This window comes from Corylus avellana, chromosome ca5 (assembly GCF_901000735.1).
Source record: "Corylus avellana chromosome ca5, CavTom2PMs-1.0".
NCBI classification, from domain to species: Eukaryota; Viridiplantae; Streptophyta; class Magnoliopsida; order Fagales; family Betulaceae; genus Corylus; species Corylus avellana.
Window position 1 is genome coordinate 1,995,309 of NC_081545.1, and position 21,665 is coordinate 2,016,973.

General features: G+C 34.4%; 3 protein-coding genes across 3 annotated transcripts; 1 reads left to right on the plus strand and 2 right to left on the minus strand.

Annotated features, from left to right (window-relative positions):
- The first annotated feature begins 3,305 nt into the window (after window positions 1–3,305).
- On the plus strand, window positions 3,306–5,557 carry LOC132180689 (protein GAMETE EXPRESSED 1-like). Its single transcript, XM_059593594.1, has 6 exons — window positions 3,306–3,781; window positions 3,897–4,484; window positions 4,569–4,695; window positions 4,806–4,992; window positions 5,090–5,237; window positions 5,323–5,557. The coding sequence occupies exons 1-6, from the start codon at window positions 3,306–3,308 to the stop codon at window positions 5,555–5,557; spliced, it is 1,761 nt and encodes a 586-aa protein (XP_059449577.1).
- A 6,982-nt stretch (window positions 5,558–12,539) lies between these two features.
- LOC132183398 (uncharacterized) lies at window positions 12,540–13,033 on the minus strand. The gene has a single exon (XM_059596829.1). It carries the CDS (start codon window positions 12,922–12,924, stop codon window positions 12,619–12,621), a length of 306 nt encoding a protein of 101 aa, XP_059452812.1. The 5' UTR covers window positions 12,925–13,033; the 3' UTR covers window positions 12,540–12,618.
- Window positions 13,034–19,097: 6,064 nt separating this feature from the next.
- Window positions 19,098–20,858, minus strand: LOC132180690 (putative F-box/LRR-repeat protein At3g28410). The gene is made up of 3 exons (XM_059593595.1): window positions 19,794–20,858; window positions 19,366–19,548; window positions 19,098–19,256 (listed from the first exon to the last, which is right to left on the minus strand). Exons 1-3 carry the CDS (start codon window positions 20,856–20,858, stop codon window positions 19,098–19,100), a joined length of 1,407 nt encoding a protein of 468 aa, XP_059449578.1.
- Between the last annotated feature and the right edge of the window lie 807 nt (window positions 20,859–21,665).

Sequence of the window (21,665 nt, forward strand, 5' to 3'; positions counted from 1 at the left end):
ACACAAAAAAAAAAATAATAATAAATAACAATATTGTTTTAAAATAAGATAAACAAAATGATGAAAATGAGAGATATATCTCAATTACAAAGTTTAAATTATAACCAAGACAAATTAAGGGCGCCGTCATAACCAAACAAATTAAAGCGTTAATGGCTTTAATTATAAACTTTACTCTCAACTTACTTGGTTGGGTACTTGGATTATGACAAGAAAGTGCCAAATATTGATAAATAAACATTAAATTTCTTGACACTTTTTTTTTTTTTTTTAAAAATGTGAAACCAAGAAACCGAAATAGCTGGAGGAGTTTTTTACCTTTTTTTACTTTTTTTTTTTTAAAAAAAAACAAAACAAAATTTTGTTACTTGGGGCAGTAGACAATTCGGCCAGAAAAATACTTAAATTTTTTTTTTTTTTTTTTTTTTTTACCAGGGGCGACCGCCCCCAGGTAGCCCCCTCTTCTCTCCGCCACTGGCAGGATGGGAGGTGGCGCGTCTTGCCACGACCAAGATCGCAGGATGCACACCACGCCGGTGTGTGTCCACCACCACCTCTAGGCAGCAGTGGCGACGAGCCTAGCTAGATCCGTGATAGTGATACCCCTCGTATATATTAGCGCTTCTTTGAGAGCCATGGCTAGCCTACTTGACTCGCTGCCCCCGTCTTTCTATCCTCACATTAGTGTCTCGTTGACACATGCATGGGTTTTTAACCCAATTAATCTTTGAGAAAATCTCATTAGCATGGAACTCTGTGTTTTGATCTGACTCCTATAGAATTTTGATAATAAAATAAAGGAAAAAATATTAAAAAAAACTCCCCAAACTACCAGCCGTTTTCGATTTAGCCCCCTAATATTCCAAAAGTGATAAAGTAGCCTCCCAAACTATCAAACTATTACATTTTGGCCACTCCGTTAATCAAAACCGTCAGTTTGGACAGAAACTGCAAAACGACGTCGGTTTGATATGGGTAAGTTACTACAATGCCTTTTTATGAAAAAATTAAAAAAAAAAAAAAATTAAAAAAAAAAAAAAAAAAAATTAAAAAAAAAAAAAAAAAAAATTGGAAAAAATATAAAAAAGCCTCCCGAACTACCAGCCGTTTTCATTTTAGTCCCCCTAATGTCCAGAAAGTGATAAAGTAGCCCCCCAACAAAACGACGTCGTGTTGAAGTTTCCGTCCAAACTGACGGTTTTGATTAACGGAATGGCCAAAATGCAATAGTTTGGTAATTTGAGGGGCTACTTTATCACTTTTGAAATATTAAGGGGCTAAATCGAAAACGACTGATAGTTTGAGAAGTTTTTTTATATTTTTCCCTAAAATAAAATAGAAGTTTCATTTGTTTATTTATTTGGACTCGAAGTTTCAAACCCCTGGTGGTGGAGCTTAAAGAATCAGACGGTCCATTATAAAGAACCCCATCCCATGGCTGTCCTTTCTGAACCTTGAAGAAAAAAATCATATATAATGTGAAAAACTAACATCGGTTGAGAAAATCAAAGAACGCCTTCTCAAAATACACTCTTAAGTCTTAAAGGTCATCTACTTTGTTTAGTAAACACCGTTAGTTTTTTGAGTTAAAAAGGTCCTAACAAAATCTGGGCCATCTAAAAGAAAGTACGGCAAATATTCCATAGTTTAAACTACGACATATAAGCTAAATCCTACTAGTATTATGTTAAATATCTATTTATCTAAAAATATTTAAATTAATAAAAAATAATATATTTAATTATTTAATTAATATTTTAATACTGATAAGGTGAATGGATGAAAATTTCACTATTTACATCCTTGCTTGTCCATTTATCCTCATATTGTATATTTTTATTGTGCTATATTTATACATGTAATAAAATCCATGTGGAGGGGCTATTCATGATGGTACTACTGTAATTGAAATAATTAATAATTTAACATTGTATCATAATACAAATTTTAATTTTCCAATCCTGATTTTACAGTTTACCAAACATGAAATTGACCAAACGTACAGTTCATGGCTCATTACACCAGGTCAAGGTGGGATGGACTAAGTCTAAATAATCTACCAAATGTGCCAAATTACAATTGGGTGTTCCTTTTTTCTTTTAATTTTTGCTTTTAGATTTGATTACTTGTTGTGGGTTGTAAGTAGGCAAAGAAACAGAGTCAAGTCGGTGGTTCTCTTAAAGAAAAAAAAACGTCACCGTTTTTGTTTTTGTTTTCGTTTCCTTCCTTGGAAAGGTTTTGTTTTTATTGTCGGTTTATTTCCCAACCTATCTATATATTTGTCTTGCTTCAAGCGAGTTGTGTTATACTTCCTGCCACAGTTGAGTTGGCCGGAAGCCAGAAAGACAGATAAAAGGAAGAAGAAGAGCTTATTGGCTATTACTCTTGCATGCACCCAAAACGACAAGCTTTCTGCAGAATTGGCTCTTACACAACATCAACAGCCAGTTTAATACAATCTCAACCAAGGTATCTCTCTCACAATTTCCTTCTTTTTTTTCTTTTTTCTTTTCTTTCCTAAATTTGTTTCCTTGTAATTATCTATTTTCTTTGTATGGTAGTGCGTATGGTATTCTGAGTGCTTGGTTTCTCTTCCAAATACGAACAATCCCATTGAAAAGAAGCACCTTTTAAAACCCATGATATGTTCAGGGATTGATAACGATATATATATATATATATTGGTTACCTGCATGTGCATCGAACTCAGCAACCATGTCAAACTTTTGCATCAAATAGATGAATCGAGAATGTGAACTTGTTCGATGGGGGAGTCAATTTATTTTCAAAATTTCAGGGGATCATTCATCAATGGTTTACAAGTCTTAAAGAAATATTCAGTTTAGGGGGGAATAAAATAAGTTTTAACTTCAGAAAAATATCTGAAATATCATACAATTAGGTGAAGTGATTTGAGAAGGTTAAGGACAACCCGGAAATTTCATGCAGTTGGAATAATATGTTTCAAATTAAGACTGAAATCTTAAGAGGGTATTTTTTATTTTATTTAATTCTCTGCCTGGAATTTGATTGTAATGGATCTTGTATTGAACTGCTGATGAATAAGCATATATTCTCTAAAGGGCCGGCTCCTGATTAAGCAATTTATTAATCATTTTGTTTTCTCCCAGCTCTGTCAATCATGTAGGCATCACTTGTGCTTCCTTTTCTAGCACTCGAAATCTTTTTAGAAATATACATACAGCTCTATGCCTTTATGATTTACTTAGTTGGATATATAATTCAGGTGATCAATCAAAGAAGAAGAGGAACAATCAGGCCAGGCCAGGAAAGAAATCCAGATCATGGGGCAATACAAGTTTCTTCTTTTTCTGTTGGTCTTACTTTCAATATCAAAATCTGGCACGTCATGGTCTTGGTTTCCAGGCAACAAACAATCCAGTGAGGACGCTCATGAAACTCTAAGAATCTCTGGGGATGTTGTGGCTGATTTCTCGATGGATGCTCTCAATGATGAAAAGGGAATGGAAAGGTTGAACAATGCTAGAAGAAAACTGACTGGCTTAAAATCCTGTTGGTATGATGCTTATCAAGGGCTTTTTGCCAAGTGCTCTGACATTACTGCTGATGACAATGAAGGGAGGAAGAGATTTGCTTGGGATCTTAGCAATTGCTTTCAGAAGGATTCTGGAAGATCCTCTTTTCCTCCATGCCGTGCTGGCTCTCCAATGAAATCATGCCTTGAAAAACTTGATAACAATGCCATTCATACTTATCGCCAATTCTTCATAGAAACCAATTCTATTTGCAATCAGTTACAGTTGAGTATATATTAGCTTCTCTCAATTTAATTTCTTCCCTTTTTCTTGAAATATCTAGAAGAAAATACCAAAAATCTGATTTGGATTTGAATTTTGATTTTGTTTTGTTTACAGGTCTTCTTATTTCAGGCTTCACACAGAGAAACTGGTGAATCTTTTGGTAAAATCAGCTGACCATGCAGAAGAAAAACTAGAAACCATTGAAGAGAAAGCAGAGCATTTGTTGCAGGGCTCAAAAGATATCCATGATTCTTTGACTAAAATTGATCAACAAACCCAACAAGTGGCTCAAACTTCTGAGAATGTTAAAAATCAGATCAAAGGTGTATTGAAGCAGTCAGAGGCAGTTTTTGAGCAATCTGAGAAGATTACAGCTTCTCAATCAGAATTGCAGAAAGGGCAAGAAAAGATGAAGATTAAATTTGAAGAAGGGATGACAGTAATTCATGAGTCCTACAATAACCTTGGAAAGGAAATTGACAATTTACAAAATGAGGCTGTTGAAATAGAGAACAAGATAAGCAAAGTGGGAGATACAATGTATACAAAGATGAGTAAGCTCCAAAGCAAAGCTGATGATATTGGGAACATAGCTGGAATCTCCTTAGATAAGCAAAAGCAACTTATACAGGGACAATCTGAAGCGCTTCAGGGGCTTCAGTCCCTGGCCAAATTTCAGTCTCAAGCACTAGAAGAGAGCAGGTAATAAAGGCAATGGAGCCATGTACTTAAATTCATATTGTATGCTTTATCTAATCAGTTGTTAATTTTCTTCAATATTTGCAGTGTTATCTTGCAACAGCTAGCTAAATTAGGGCGCGAGCAGCAAGAAGAGCTCCTTCGGCGACATGTGCAGCTTCAACAAGCTAATGACCATCTGGTTGAAAACTCAAAATCAATCTTAGAAGCTCAGGTTAGCTTTTAATTATGCTTGCATCTTCTCAAATCTCAAGCAATGCAGCCATGCGTGCAAGTTCTCAAATTGGTTTCTAATCCATAAAGTCCATTTTTTGTATTATGCAGGAAGCTTTTGAACAGAAGCTAGCAGCAATGTTTCTAGCTTTAGATAAGCTGTTTGCCTTGCACAATACGTTAGTGCTTGAGGCACGATTGATCAAAGCCGCCTTTGTTTACACCATATCAATATTTGTCATCTACATGTTCACCAGTACAAAGTCAACATATAGTGTGAGACCCCGGCTTAATATTGGTAAGCGTATTTGTTAGAATCTTAATTAAACGTTTAAATCAACCATTTCCAATCAACTTAAACTTGTGGAATGTTAATGATTTTCTTTTTCTCACAGGTCTAGGTGCTACATTCTTGATTGAGGTTGCTATACTTCGATATGTGACAAATGGTATTGAGCAACAAACGTGGATGATCAATCTAGCTAGATCCCTCTTTGCAGGTCTTGCTGTCTTTCAGTTTCTACATGCCATTTTCACATACAGGTATCAGCTTAAAGCTTTTGAGATAAGTTATTCTGAATTCAAATCTCGACTTTTCACGTGATGATGGACTTTTTACAACTTGCAGGGACTTTGAGAGGTTGAATTTTGAGATGCTACAAGATCTGATGAACAAGGTGAAGTCTTGGGATACAGATGGTGATGAAGATTGGACTCAATGGATTGACCCTGAGGTAGCAGATGGGGTAGACAATTTCCAAGATCCTGACTACATGCCACCAAAAGAAGAGGGCATTGGAGAGAATTATTTTGTTACCTCTTCACCTACTAGAAAATACAATCTTCGTAGCCGTTGTCGTTAATTTTTCTCTGGTGACAAATTGATTCTAACAAAAGAATTGAACCAATTAACAATTGTTGGTCCTTTTCTATCATATATAATTCCATCTGTATAATGTATACACAAGAATTCTTAATAGGCATTCTATATGATACAATCTTATTTTAATTTAATGATCAATTTTTTTTTTTTAATTGATTCATTCTTGTAGTGTTCGCTTACACATTATGAATTTCTATGGCTTCTGCAATAGTAGGCTCGGTGACATAGTCTTTTGGTGCTGACAAGGTTGCCAACGTCTCTCTCATACTATCTCTAATATCATCTCTGTAGAGCGGTGTGTTTAAGTTGATTCACTAATAAATTTCGCTTGATTTATCTCCAAGAAAGAGTTATGTTAAACTTACAACTAGTCTATAACTCTTATAACTCTTTTACAACTTGCTAGCGTATATCAATATGATGGAAGAATACTTTAAAAAAAAATTAAAAATAATAATAACAATAATGGGCCTCTTAGCCTTTTTTACTCAACAATTATCTTATTTTATTTTACTCAAGTCAAGTAATATTTTTCTTTTTTTTCTAAAAAAAAAAAACAAAATTAAACATAAAATATAGGAATAACTACAATTTCCACTCTTAAAGTTGGTTAATTATTTTTCCTAAAGATTTCTGTGTTTCGTTAACACTAGCTAGCCCTTTTGAAGACACCTGAAGCTCTCTTGAGAAAGCTTAATAAACAATGGATCAACATCGTTTATTCTTCCAATGGGTGTAAGTATTTTTAAAACAAAATTACTTTTTATAAAGACTTTGCATAAACCAAGTGAACACCTAACATGATAAAGTCCAAAATACCATATTTTTCATCAACTCATCGTCAAAAACACCAGATTTTTCTTCTGGCTTCCGCCACCACCACAGTCCCTCTTTCCTATTCGTTCGTTGAAGCAATTCACAAGTTCTTCAGTCAAATTTTTTTTTTTTTTTTTTTTTTTAGCTATTCTTGTAAGCCATAAATATATTAGCTTTCTTTTATGATCCTAAACCTTTTAAAGTACCATTTATATTTATTATGGGCTATTTTTCTCATCCAGTAGACACTTCAAAATAAATTTTTTTGCTAAAATTCAGTACAATAATATTGTGACTTCACACGTTGTTTAGGTGTGAAAAAAGAATGTATTGGGGAAACTATCTTTTGCCCTCATGAATTACAACACATTTTCACTTTATTCCTATGAACTATCAACTGTGACACCCGACCCATGAACTACCATTTTATGCTCAAAAACCCCCCTTCCGTCGGTACAAGGCCCCTTCCGTTAGTCAAAGTGACAACTCGTTATAGTTTATGGGGGCAAAATGACAATACGTTGTAGTTCATGGGAGCAAAGTGACAATGAATTGTAGTTCATGAGGGCAAAGTGACAGGTAAACTATCTGAGTTAACGTTTTTGACTGACGGAAGGGGGGTTTTAGATACAAAATGGTAGTTCATGGGGGTCGAGTGTCACAGTTGGTAGTTCATGGGGGGAAAGTGTCAAGGCGTTGTAGTTCATGGGGGCAAAAAGGTAGTTTTTCCGAATGTATTTTATATGGAATATGCTCTCTCTAAATAGTACGAGGCTTTTTGGAATAAACCCAATATAAAAAACATGCATAAGCCTAGAACGGACAATATCATTTCACTTGAAGCCAAAGACGAATCTATGGAGGGATTGGGAGTGGCCCTGGTCCCCCCAAATTACAAGAAAAAAAAAAAAAAAAAATTTAAGGTAGAAAAAAAAAAATTAGGTAAAAAAGAAAATTAAGATATTTTTTGCCAATTGGTCCCTCCCCAAAAAATTTTTGGCCCTTGGTCCCTCCCCAAATTGAAAATTGGATCCATCCCTGCTTGAAGCTGATATCCTCTGTTCCACGATGTGGTTTGCTTTAAACAAATCTAGACCCTCAATCCTTTTACCTAAAAGTGTCCGATTCTTTTGATTTATAGGATGAAAGCCGAATCCTCGTGAATGTTCGCCAAGAGATGATCCTACTCGTTGACAGAGCCGGCAGGCAAGGCAGGCTTACAATTATAATCCATGAAGAAAATCATGCCCCACCCCCGATAGCATTTTTGATATAAATAAATTCAAATTTGATGGTCTGTCTACTTGATTCCCCATATATATAAATTTTGATATTTTATGTACTCTTCATCAAGAGTATCTTAGTCACTATCAAGTCTCAATTATTTCCATCGGTACTTGATAATCTACTTTATTCCCCCCCTTGTCATTTTCAGCCCTTATAGAAAAGTGAAAAGAAATATGGAGGGTATAGGAGCTTGGCATATGAAACCGTGTTGATTAAGCAAAAGATAAGATAAAAGCACTTCCAAAGCTACTTTAAGTTTTCCATGTCATTCTTTTAAATCATGACTCTAGATATGTTGCTTCCATACTTTTGTTCACTTTTATTATGATAATTAATAATCATAAGATGAAGAATAAAGATGTTTGAAAAAACTCAAAAAAAAAAAAAAAAAAAAAAAATTAGTATATCCTAATTCACAATTGTGTCGTTCTAATCCTACAATTCATCAGAATATATCAAGAAATCAATCCAATATTGAGAAAAGAAAAGGAAAAAGGACAACTCTGCCAATCATAGCAATGATTGTTAAGGGTAATAATTTTTAATACGATTTGGAAATTTGATATGAAGTTAACAAATTAGGGTTTAATAAAGTAGGACTCATGTCAAGTTGGGTCACCCTAATTAGACCTGTTTAATAAACAGGTCAATTTCGAGTCGATATGTTTAACCTACAGGTGAACCACATAACTTGTACATATAAACGAAAACAATTTTTTCCCCTATTTTTACCATCTTTACCTTAAATTTTAAGGCAAAAAATTGCCCTCAATCTCATTCCTAGCTGTAAGAATATAACTTCGATAGTGTAATTGTTTTTTATGTTCAATAATTAAGAAAGGGTAATTACGTTTTTTTCCCCCCACGAACTACAATGCATTTTCATTTTGCCTCCATAAACTATCAACCCTACTGCTCGACCTCATGAACTATTATTTTGTGTTTAAAACTTTCCTTCTATCAGTCAAAAATGTCAAATCAGACAGTCAAAAGGGTTAAGTCATCTCAAAGCAACATGTTTACTAAAAGAATCATACTCTCGACCTCATGAACTATTATTTTGTGTATAAAACTTTCCTTCTATCAGTCAAAAATGTCAAACCAGACAGTCAAAAGGGTTAAGTCATCTCAAAGTAACATGTTTACTAAAAGAATCATACGGGTTAAGTAGTGTCATCGGCTTATTTAAATAAATTGTGTGAAGGTTGAGGAAAAGAGGAGAATGGTGAATTTGTGTATTTTATTTTCAGAGTTTTAACACTCCCAAAGTAATTGTTTAATTTCCCCCGGGATTTGCCGTTGATGTGATGCCCACCGATGGGATTAATTAGTGATGTCTGCTCAGTGTTAACGCTATGAAACTTTTCCAATTTAACAAGTATTAAATATTAATTAACTCCTTAATTATACGGTTATACCGACAACATATTCATTATTAATTTATTATTGTTTGCTGCTGATCACGTGAGCGCTGGCCACTCAAAGTACTACATTAATCTTTGTAAAATAATTAATTAATTTTAATCGTAATTAACATGACTATCATGTAAACTGACTCATCAGTTTATAAAAAATTATACTTAATAACAATTGTAGTACCTCATAATTAAGCATTTTTCTTTATTTTTCATTTTAATGGAAAGATAAATGTTACCATATATATATATATAGCATATTCTATTTGGAAACATAGCCACATCAAATTCTATCCTTTTGGCTAACATCTTCCTTTGATGGCTCTATAACCAAATTGAATTCGAAAAACTTACGTTAAGACCTATAAAATTTTCACATCAAATTGTATCGTTATTGTCCGAGGCAAGTAAGCCCTAAACTTATTTTTTGTGTTTCTCTCTATTTAAAATTGCACGTAATTTGGGCAGAAAATTTGAAGGAATAGTATCCCTCGATAATCATCATCAAATGGATTAAGCTTGTGAATAGAAATGGCTGATGTTTTGGAGAGAAAAATCTTATACCATTAAATCTTGTAGGGTTGGTAGCTACTCGATCACCACCAATGAAGTTCCCATAGTTGGACCAGTTGACTGTTTGCTTGTTTCCCACTTATTATGGACATAAATTCAACCACATTATTGCTCTTCTTTTAGGCTCCCCACTAACTATTTTGAATTCTTCAAACATTCATTTATTTATCCCCCTCTAGCTAGCGACTACCAAAACATTTATTTATTTTTTTATTGGAAATAAATATGGAACAATTAGTTCCTAATTAGTAGCTACTGCACCCAAAAGAAAAAAGAAAAAGAAAAGTAAGGGATCTAAAAAAAAAACTTTTAAAAATGGCAAATTAATGAGCTTGCTTTCCTAGAATTGATGATATGGTATAATTGGTAGGCAACAGATCATATCTAGTTTCTGACAAATTAAGTAGAGGCTTCTCGATAAAACTGCGAATTTATTCCCATAACTTTGATTAAAAAACAAAATATTCCACCCCAGTAGAAAGGGTGGGCTCATACCTATCCAATCTGTTTTTTTAAATAATAATAGTCATATAATAGTACTTTCACGTTAATGTTTATTTATTAATTTGAAACAAAATTAACAAAAATTTTAGACTTAAAATCTTCATGAACCGGATCTTAAATTGACCAAATTGAAAACTGAAGTCTAAAAAGATAAAATCTGCTAAAGTATAGGGGAATTATAAAATATTTTCAAAAAAAAAAAAAAAAACAAAGGGCCCTTCATGAGTATCATGCTTTAATTTACCTAGCATTAAGGATTATCAAAGTATGCTCAATGAGGTGGCTTACAAAACTTGTAAAATGGAGCACACACTCAAACGTTTCATATTATAATGGAAGGGTATACATGCAAAGTGATTAATTGAGAGAGTAAATTGCACCATAATACCAAGGCAAAAAAATTGCAGCAGAAGCAGCTGGCCGGTTAAGGAGCTTCAACTTTTCAAATTCTTCATTGTGTATGAGTTCATGAGTAATTAAAGTTTCGAAAGAAATCACAAAAAGAAAAAAACTTTTGTTAAACATTTCTTTCTTAAATAAATAAATCGTATTTTAAAAAATTCTACCATGAGTTAATGCATTTTAGGGACTTCTTTTGTGTTAATTGGTTTGAAAAAATAAAATAAAAGGTTCTGATTTGACATAAATATGAAAACAAAAGACAGAAAACAAAAGTTTTAACAAACGGAGCTCGTAGTGTTTATTGTGACCTCAAAACTTCCTTATACACTGCACAAAGGTTTCATCCTTCAACCTTATATATTCTTCTGGCTTATCTTCAGTGAAAGAATCATTAAAAATTTAAAAACACGAGAATTTCCAATAATGTTTTTCACTGGCCGGAACTAAGCCAAACTCCTCCCCCACATGACAAAAGGTTCACTATGTCAAGGAGACAGATTTCATTCTCTCCCCCAATAAAACAGACCAAACTTTAAGTTGCAACTATCCATTATTAAACGTAATCTTATAAAGTACATGACTACTATAATAATTAGTGACCCATTTGTGTGCAAACATTATTAATTTTTAATTAATTTAAAACCCAATTAAATAAAAAATCACTCTCTCAACTTTGGATCATAAAATTCTTGAAACCTATTTGAATATATATATATATATATATATAGTACCATCACCGAACTAAAGCAGAAGCCACCCAAGAGAGCCAATTGATGATCAAAAAGCCATATTCACAAATCGAAGGTCTCCAATATTCATATATATATATATATATATGGATGTTGAAAGCATGCATGCACTTCGTATCAACTCTATATATATATTATTGGCACACAAAAAAAATATACATATATATAATTTTTTTTTTTTTTTTTTTTTTAACATGGATCATGATCACCATATATATACTAGGTTATTTCTGCCAATATATATATATATATATATAACTATAACCGAATTAAAGTTTCGAAAGAAGTCACAAAAAGAAAAAAACTTTTGTTAAACATTTCTTTCTTAAATAAATAAATCGTATTTTAAAAAATTCTACCATGAGTTAATGCATTTTAGGGACTTCTTTTGTGTTAATTGGTTTGAAAAAATAAAATAAAAGGTTCTGATTTGACATAAATATGAAAACAAAAGACAGAAAACAAAAGTTTTAACAAACGGAGCTCGTAGTGTTTATTGTGACCTCAAAACTTCCTTATACACTGCACAAAGGTTTCATCCTTCAACCTTATATATTCTTCTGGCTTATCTTCAGTGAAAGAATCATTAAAAATTTAAAAACACGAGAATTTCCAATAATGTTTTTCACTGGCCGGAACTAAGCCAAACTCCTCCCCCACATGACAAAAGGTTCACTATGTCAAGGAGACAGATTTCATTCTCTCCCCCAATAAAACAGACCAAACTTTAAGTTGCAACTATCCATTATTAAACGTAATCTTATAAAGTACATGACTACTATAATAATTAGTGACCCATTTGTGTGCAAACATTATTAATTTTTAATTAATTTAAAACCCAATTAAATAAAAAATCACTCTCTCAACTTTGGATCATAAAATTCTTGAAACCTATTTGAATATATATATATATATATAGTACCATCACCGAACTAAAGCAGAAGCCACCCAAGAGAGCCAATTGATGATCAAAAAGCCATATTCACAAATCGAAGGTCTCCAATATTCATATATATATATATATATATATGGATGTTGAAAGCATGCATGCACTTCGTATCAACTCTATATATATATTATTGGCACACAAAAAAAATATACATATATATATATATATATATATATATTTTTTAACATGGATCATGATCACCATATATATACTAGGTTATTTCTGCCAATATATATATATATATATATATATATATCCATGCAAGCACTTGTGTACTATAAAGAAGAAGAAATCCCAAGTCCTTTTCAAGAGCACCCAGAAAGCAATAATGGCCGCTGTAATTTTTTTACATTAATATTGCATAGCGCATGCTGTCGCTTACCATGAGATGATTCATCTCTGAAAGCTGAGCAAACTCGCCGGAAACCCACACCCCATCAGCGCCATTAACATGCGGGTGAGAGAAGCAGGAGAGAATCGAGATCGGAGCACGCAGAACGGTGCAGATAAACGAAAACCCGTGCCACCCGTGCCGTCTTCTTTCCATGTCAGCTCCATTTCCGCTGGCGCCGAACATGCTCTCGTCGGCTACTCGTGGACTCTTCTTCATGTTTTGGAGGTTTCGGGTGACTGCAGCCAGCATATGCCACATGGATCTTCGACGGAATTTGGGTTGAGGTGGAGATAGATAGAGAAGGGGGTTGGGAAGTTTGGAAGGAAAACTTTTCTATGTGGCTTTTGTTAATGGCATTTTGGTGGTGGTGGTGTTGCTAGTGCTAGTGTTTATCACAAAGGTTGATGGGTGCCTTTTAAGGACCTTCACTTGTGTGTGTCTATTTTTTTTTTTTTTTTACATTACTTTGTGGGGTCTTTCAAAGCTTAACATGCCGACAAATCTGCCTAATTATAAACAAATCTTTCCATCATGTTTCTGATTTTTGAATCTATCAATTATATCATCACCAAATTCAGCCAATACAAGTGAGAAGTTTTTTTAAGTATCTTTAAAATTTCATTTGAATACAAATTAACTAAAAGGTCCCACCCACACACACACACACACATACATACATACATACATACATACATATATATATATATATATATATATATATAAGCTCAGGGAGCTCAGGCTTGCGTCATGTGTTCTAATATAAGCTAAAAATAAGTAAATTTTATTTGTGTATTAAATTTGAGTTGTGTTGAGGTATGAGTATAAAACTATACATATAGGCAAATTATAACCCAACCCATTTAATTAAAAGGTCGGACCCTTCAATCTTAAACTGTTAATTTTGTGTTGGATCGTGCCAAATTTACAAGTCGTGTCAAAAATTAACGACCATAAATGTTGTGTATGTACGTATTAGGTTTGGGTTTTGTAGACGCATAAGTATAAGATTATATAGATCAATTATTATAACCTTACTATTTTTAATTAAATGGGTTAGACTTCCAAAATAAATTAAAAAAATAATTTTTTGAAAACACATTAACAAATAAAACTCTTTTTCCAAATACGCTAGCTATTAGCTAGAATTAGAAGACAATTGTATCACACAAAAATGCATATGAACCCAACACTTGAAAAACAGTTATCAGCGCGCACAAGCAAACTAGTTTGCTATCAATATATAAGAGTTCAAAATATTCACGGACCCTAGTTAATTATCATGCAATCACATCAAAACTTGCCCTAATCAATCCTAATCCAACCTATGTAATCAAATAGATTAAATTTTTTAATCTTAATCAACTAATTTCGTGTTGAGCTCGTGTCAAGTAAAAAATTATCAACACTAACAATACCACATCAAAATTAAAAATGCGTGGCACCCTAACTTATGCCGTGTGTGAGCAGACAAACGGCACAAACCAAACCCATACAAGCAAATGAGAGAAAAAAAGAATGGGTGAAGATATTATCAAACCGGACATGTTGATTGGTAAAATTGAGTAATTTGTGATCGAGAATCATAGCCACCTGATGTCTGGTCTTTATCTACACATGTTTGTCGAATGTGTAGATATATACTAATGTACTAGGATGATGCGAAGTTGTGGAGCCAATTTGGAACATGTAGGAGCTGGAATCGATACCATGAGTGTTGTAATATATTGTGATAGGGACCCATGGATGGACATGGTATATATATATATCATGAGTAGTACTACTGCACTATTGCTCCCACTTCGTCTCACCAAATTTTGTTTCATATATCAACTTGCATATATATATATATATATATATATATATATATATATATGCTGAAACACGTGCAGCTGAAACACGTGCAGCATTTGCATAAACAGGGTTGGCCGGCTGGGGTAGAGATGATAATCATCATCATCCTCATCGTTGAGGAAATCGTCAACGCCAGCCCATTATTACATTTGCCACTGTCTGGTTTTGAGCTAGTCCACAGTTTACCCCACTCTCATGGAACAAAACAAAATTTGGCTCATGTTAACCAGTGCTACTTCTTTTAATTAACATCGTTTTCTATTATTTGGATCCAGTAGTGTATGCTTGTGATAAGTGTCATGGCGATTTGCAAACATAATAAGTGTTATATGGACGTGACAATCCGCATTTTAGTGGTTGACGTTGTAAATATCACTTAGATTACTATCACGTCATGTAAACATGGTAAGTGACACATGGTTGTCCACATTTTTGTAGCTAACATAATAAGTGTCGTATGAATTGCCACGATAATTTGTAAACATGATAAGTGTCACATAGACATGACAACTTGCATTTTAGTAACTGACGTAATAAGTTCCACATAGACTATCATATAATTAATATGTAAATGCGATAAGTTTCTCATGGCTATCCACATTTAGAAGGTCAGGAGGGATCATGGTATATATATAAAATAAGGGCCCCCCTTAATAACTTTAATTAATGGGCCCCCTTAATTTTTAGGGATTTTGACCTTAATTGCTTAGTTGGTTGTCTATATTATCTTGTGGACCATTATCTTCATTATCTTCATCATGCTCTTGTATTATCTGTTGCTCATAGGAATACACTAGAATCGTTAGTGCAGCACCAGAGACCACATGATTACAGTAATAATTAAAAACAAAAGTTTAATTAGTGTATTATCTCCTCAAAATATCATTATTATATTTTCAAAATGCCCCTTTGCAGTGGTCAAAGTCAACATTCTTTGAATTGAAGTCAAATACCACTATTGGGGAGAGGTTGATTAAATTATAAAAGAGGGTGGAATATTCCATTTGGAAAATTAGCCTGATTTGCAGACACGCATGAGACTATTGCTTGGGCCACAACTTTTTAAGCACCCATAAATGGATATAGTTGCCTTTGATTATTTGTGTATTGCTCTAGACGCGTTTAGTTGCTCTCTAAGTGATCATGTCACTATTTTTATTATACCATTCAATCATGTCCCACAATTATCTTTCTGCAATTCGGGTAGGTAGTTGCGAAAAAAAATAAAAAATAAAAATAATAATAATAGTCTAGAGTTTATCTATTTGAATAAGTTTTGGGCTGTTCAAACGCTTATACAAACAACTAAATCTTATGAGAGTCCTCTCGCAATTACCTGTCCGAATTAATGCTAGCGATTCAAGCAAATTACTGCTGGAATCTCAATTCTTGAATTGTGCAAATATGCCCAAACATATCAAATTTGTAAGTGATACAACTTAATATATATCAAAGGTGTCCAAATTAGGTTGGAGAAAATTTATCTATTCCAGTCTTTTAAATTAACATTTGTCTTTAGAGAATGTGAAAAGCACGTGTAAATGGCTAAGGATCTTAAGCCTAATTTGGTTAGGTGAAGCCCATAGGAGGAGGGGGCCTAAGTTCATAATCTCAATCATCTGGGTCCAAGTTAAAAACTTGAGAGGGTTCTTTGTTTCTTTCTTTCTTGATCTCCATTTCCATTTTTGAATGCCAAGACATTGGTAGAATGGACTCAAACAGAAGAGAGCCCAATGAGCTGCTAACTATTGGAATTCTAAATCAAAAGGGAATCAAATATTGTGAGCTGCTGTTTTAGGTCATGTAGATCAACCCTTCTTTGGGCCCAGAGACTACATTTCTAAGTCCACAACCACAGTGTTTAACTTCCATCGGTACCCATTTTTCCTTTCCCTTGTTTGATTTAAAAATTAAAAAAATTAAGGGTGGCCGTGGAGGTGGCCGCTCGGACCACCCCCACCTCTAGGGGTTGTCGGCACACAGTCACCCATAATTTTTTTTTAATATTTTTTTAAACTAAAGAGAACATGCTCCTCCTATTAATTGAGTATGATGTGTGTGGTAACACTCACCATTAAGAATTTTACACAAGATAAATAGAATAATCTATTTAATAAAAAATAAGTTAACAAAATTTAAACCTGATTTTACAAAATATTGAACCTGAATTTTTTTTTTTTTTTTCCCTATAATAAAAAGATTAATCAAATAAGCTGGCGCCTGCTTAGTGTTTAGATAGGAACTCGAGCTGGACCATCCAGTTTGTCCCTCAAAGGCTTAGCCAACAAGCCCACCTGCTGCCCGGTTGGGCAGCTTTTATGCTCCTTTTTGGTTGCTTTCCTCCTCTAACCTCACCTCAAATAATATATATATATATATATATAAAATTTTACTACAAGAGTTATTGTATCACAACCCAATATGACAAATGAATGCGATGGGGCTACTATAAAGAAAGTGGTGCGAACAAATTAGTACAAAATGCAGGAAAATGATAGATAGGCTCGTTCGAGGGAGTTATAATTTTCAATTAGCTGCTTCGAGTGAGCCGATAACTCCTAAAGTGAAACAAGATCCTCTCCAGTTCAAATGAATCATAGAGTCTAGTTTTATATTTGATGAGTATTTTTGTAATTTTACTTTTTGATGGAATAAAAATACTCCTCTAAATAATTAATTAGATATTCTCCCGGGGACAATTATCTCAAAATATAGATACTGAATTATAATACAAATATTCAACTTCATATCTCATTCATCTCGTCATATCATATAGAGAGGACTCTTATGGATAATTCCTACCATTATCTACAGTTCTCTAGATAATATCTCTAATTATTAGGATCGTATGAGAAAGAGCAAAAAAATAAACTACCATTAAAATCAACATGGCCTTCATACCATATTATTGATGTGGCTACACTGTTAGGAATTTTATGCAAATTAAACAGAATAAAGATGGTGTTCTTCTAGTGTTCTCCTAGATTTAGGTGGATAACATTAAAAAAAAAACAAAAAAAAAAATCGCTCTTATATCTCTTACTTGGTATTTATAAAATAATATTTACATAGGACTAAGAGGACATTAGGAGAATAACTAGCATTTTCCTTAATAAAATATATACAGTGGAAATGAGAAGGAGTCATTTTACAAATTATGGTACCTCATGGACCTGTAAAATATTTTTTTGGTATTATAAAAGAGTAATTGATAAAGAGTCATCCAGGCTTAACCAACAAGCCCTCTATGCTCCTTTTTGGTTGCTTAATTTTCTCCTCGTAACCTTCCCTCAAAGTTGTTGTTGTTTTATTTTATTTTATTTTTTAATATCCTTTTAAGGATTCCTCTTAGTTGGAGGTTATAGTCATTGGACTATATATATATTGGACATCAGAGTCCCTTCGGTCCTCTAGGGCCAGCGGGCTTCTAACGTTTTCTATCTCCCTTGGAGGTGAAGCTCCTCCTTAAAAAGCGGCATAAAGTTACTGTAGTGATCCATTCACTAACAATATATCTGTAATTTTACTATGCAGTTTTTGTATCACAACCACTACGAAAAAAATAGTGATGCACTACGAAAAAAATAGTGATGCGGCTATTATAAAGAAAGAACTAAAAACTAAACTACCATTAAAAGAAGAAGGGTTAAATACTATTTCAGTACCTATGGTTTGCACCAAAATAAAATAGTTACATGGATTTTCAAAAATATCGCAAATGATACATGTGGTAAGCCAATAAACATATTTGATACCCCATAGGGGGTGGCCAGCCGCCTCGTTTGGCCTAGGGTGGTTCGGCCACCCCCTCGAGCAACCCCCTTGGGGCCCTGAAGGTGGTTTGGCCAAACCCAGACAGCCAGTATAAGGGTGGCCGAACCACCCCCTTAGGCCAAGGGGTAAAAAAGAATCCAAAAAAAAAAAAAAACCAAAAAGTTAAGCTTGGGGTAGTTCGGCCTAGGGGTGTCAATGTAGACAGTTTCTAACTGCTCGCTAATTGCTATAACCGCTAACCGCTATTGGATTTACCAACCGTAACCGCTAACCGTCTTTCTATATGATATATTTTTATAATTATAATAATATTTATACATATAACATAATCATTTTGATCATTAAATCACACATTTTTTTTTTAGATAATTAAATCACAATTTGAGTATTAAATGTATAAGATCAATACTTATTCATATGATTCAATGACAATTCAAATATTTTATTCAAGTTAATCATACTATTAATGTACAATGATAATGTAATTCATATAATATCAAATTAAGTAATTGACATTAGATTAAACAAATTCGGTCATCCCCAGGCCGGTTGTCTGGGGGTTGTTCGGCCACCCCCATGGCCAAACCCTCAAATTTTATTTGAGGATCTGGCCTTGGGGGTGGCCGAACCACCCCCTTGGGCCCTGGGGGTGGTTCGACCACCCCTAGAAATTCTAAGAAAGGCGACTCATTTAACAAGTTGGTGCAATCTGCAATTAGAGCTGTTGAAAGTCTTTGAAGCAGTCCAACTTTGAAAGAATTGAAACTGCCGTTGAATATCTCTAATATTATTTCATGAGTTAGTTCTTAGTGGTCAGAATTTGCTTCCACTCTTATGGCTTTCTCATGGAAGAAGTTCAGCATGGACATTTTCTCATCATTATTGCCTTCATATTTGACAAATTTCACTTTTTTTATCATATGATCTTCACTACGAGGACTCCACTTATAGAACTGCAAATTCAACTGCATAAGAAGGGGCAAATATGTTAGTGCAGTTAACTATATATGTAAATTTAAATATATATTTGCCAATTAATTGATGTAAATCATGTGATGAAAAGAACTACTTTACCATCAAGGATTTTAGTGCAGCTTTGACAGAAATAAACATGGTTTCCAAATTAGGTGCAAGCCAAAGCAAGCCATCCACCAACCCTGTCAAGCTTGATAATGAATGTAACTCAACCCTCATATGCCTGAGATCCAGCAGCGGATGAACCAAGTACTCTCTCATCTCCTTAGGGAAAATCAATGCCTAGAGAAATTGCAAACAGTGAAGGAGATTATTTGCAAGAAATATATATATTTAAGATGCACGTGGTGTCGAGGCATAAGGATAAGATTATATAAGTAAACTCTAATCCGGCTAATTTCGTATTGGGTTTGTGTCAGATTCAATAGTCGTATAAAAAATTGTTATTCATATGCTTTTCTTATTAATGAAAAACTTGAAAGCACAAATATTAAAAATATTGATTATATGATGTAGAGATGAAATACCTGATCAGACCCCAACGAAAGCGACAACGTTTTGCAATGACCAAAACGAGTTAGAAAATTTCTCAAATTGAAGAAGGAGTAGATTGTGAGCTTTCTTGTTGTCAAATACAGCTTTGCATGAGCCAGAGTGCAACATAACAAAATAATCTTGGGAGGAGAAGTGGTGTCAGGAATGTTGCCTGAATAATCAAATGAGATTAGATTTGGAGCCTCGATCTTTGCCTTCAAAAGTTTCTCACATCCAAGCAACTCAAAGCTCACAAGCTGTCGATTAGATATCTTAATCTTGTGCAGGTTTCTGCAGGCAATCAGTTTCAGATTTCTAAGCAGAACAAGCTGGGAAACATGATCTTCAACCCAATCATCTGAAATGGTTGATTCCTCTAATGTCAAGCTCCTCAAATTCTTGCAATGGGAAAGATTGATTTCACAAGGGTGCTGCTCTTCGTGATATGCAGAATATGAAAAGAATTGCAGATTTAATGCATCAATCTCAATCTTCTCTAATCCTCTGCAAAATCCAAGCTTCAAATCTTTAAGCTTGGCGCTTGAAAGCATGAAATTTGCTGACACGCTGCAGCTGTCGAGGCTCAAATCCTCAACCAAATTGAGGCATGGAATCAAATCCTCAAACTCAAAACTGAATCCTGAGAGCTTCAACACGCTAAGTAATCTAGCGTTTTGTAAAGCTGTTCGTGGCAAACGACAGTAGTTGTTTTGGAATGTTTGAATTTCAACAACCAGCTCGTTGACATTACGGTCAACGGCCAAACGAATTGAATTTTGAATCCGATTGTCTGATATTTCAGGGGCCCAAACACGAAGACTGAATCTTTGTATATAAATATCTGATGGGCATCGCTTCTTAAGAGAAGCAAGCACGAAATCCAAGAACTCCGTCCGGTCGCCGGAAGGACCAATAACCCCTTCATATAAAGCTTCATCAAAATCAAATACTGGGAAGGAGAGCCATGCAGAGTTGAAGTTCTTGGACAAGGCGCTCACCCGAGTTGCAGATGTGGTCGGAAGAAACGACATGATATGATGAACAATGTGCTCTGGCATGTCTGAGAACCGATCAAAGGCAGCCATTGTTAGCTTCTCTCTGCTTTCCTCCATCTCCATTATTATTGCCGAAGAAAGAGCGGCTGTTTCTGCCGAGGTAGGGGCTGTTTTTGCCGAAGAGGAAGAGGCTGTTTCTGCCGAGGAAGGGGCTGTTACTGTTGAAGAAAGAGAGGCTGTTTTTCTGCCGAGGAAAGGGCTGCTGTCAACGCCAAAGTGAAGGGGCTGCTGTCAATGCCAAGGGGGAAGGAGGCTGCTGTCAACGCCTAAGGGGAAGGGGCTGCTGCTGACGCCTAAGGGGAAGGGGCTGCTGTTGACGCGTCTCTGCAGAATGAAGGAAGGCTTGCTGTTGACGCCAAAAAAAAAGGGGGAAGGAAAGCCTGCTGTCAACGCCCAAAGGGAAAGGGGCTGCTGTTGACGCCAAAGTGAAGGAGACCTTGCTGCGGATTGCAAGGAAGGCTTGCTGTTGACGCCAAAACGGAAGGAGACTTGCTATCAATGCCAAGGGAGAAGGCTGATTCTGCCGAAGGAGAGGAGAGTAAGTAGAGAACCAAAAAAAAAAATTGGGAAGGGTGAAGAATCTAGGATCTTATTGAGAGGGCATGAACCAAAAACTTGTTTTTGGCATAATGAAGTCTTAGCTTCGTTCTTATTGTATATATAGGCAAAGAGTTATAATTGTAATCAAGTTTAACAAATCCAAACTTGTACAAATAGACTAATATAACTTTGAGACTTAATACAAAGAGAGATATTATAACTTAAATACAATTATAAAGATAAATTCGTATCTGATAAGTGTTCCTTAAC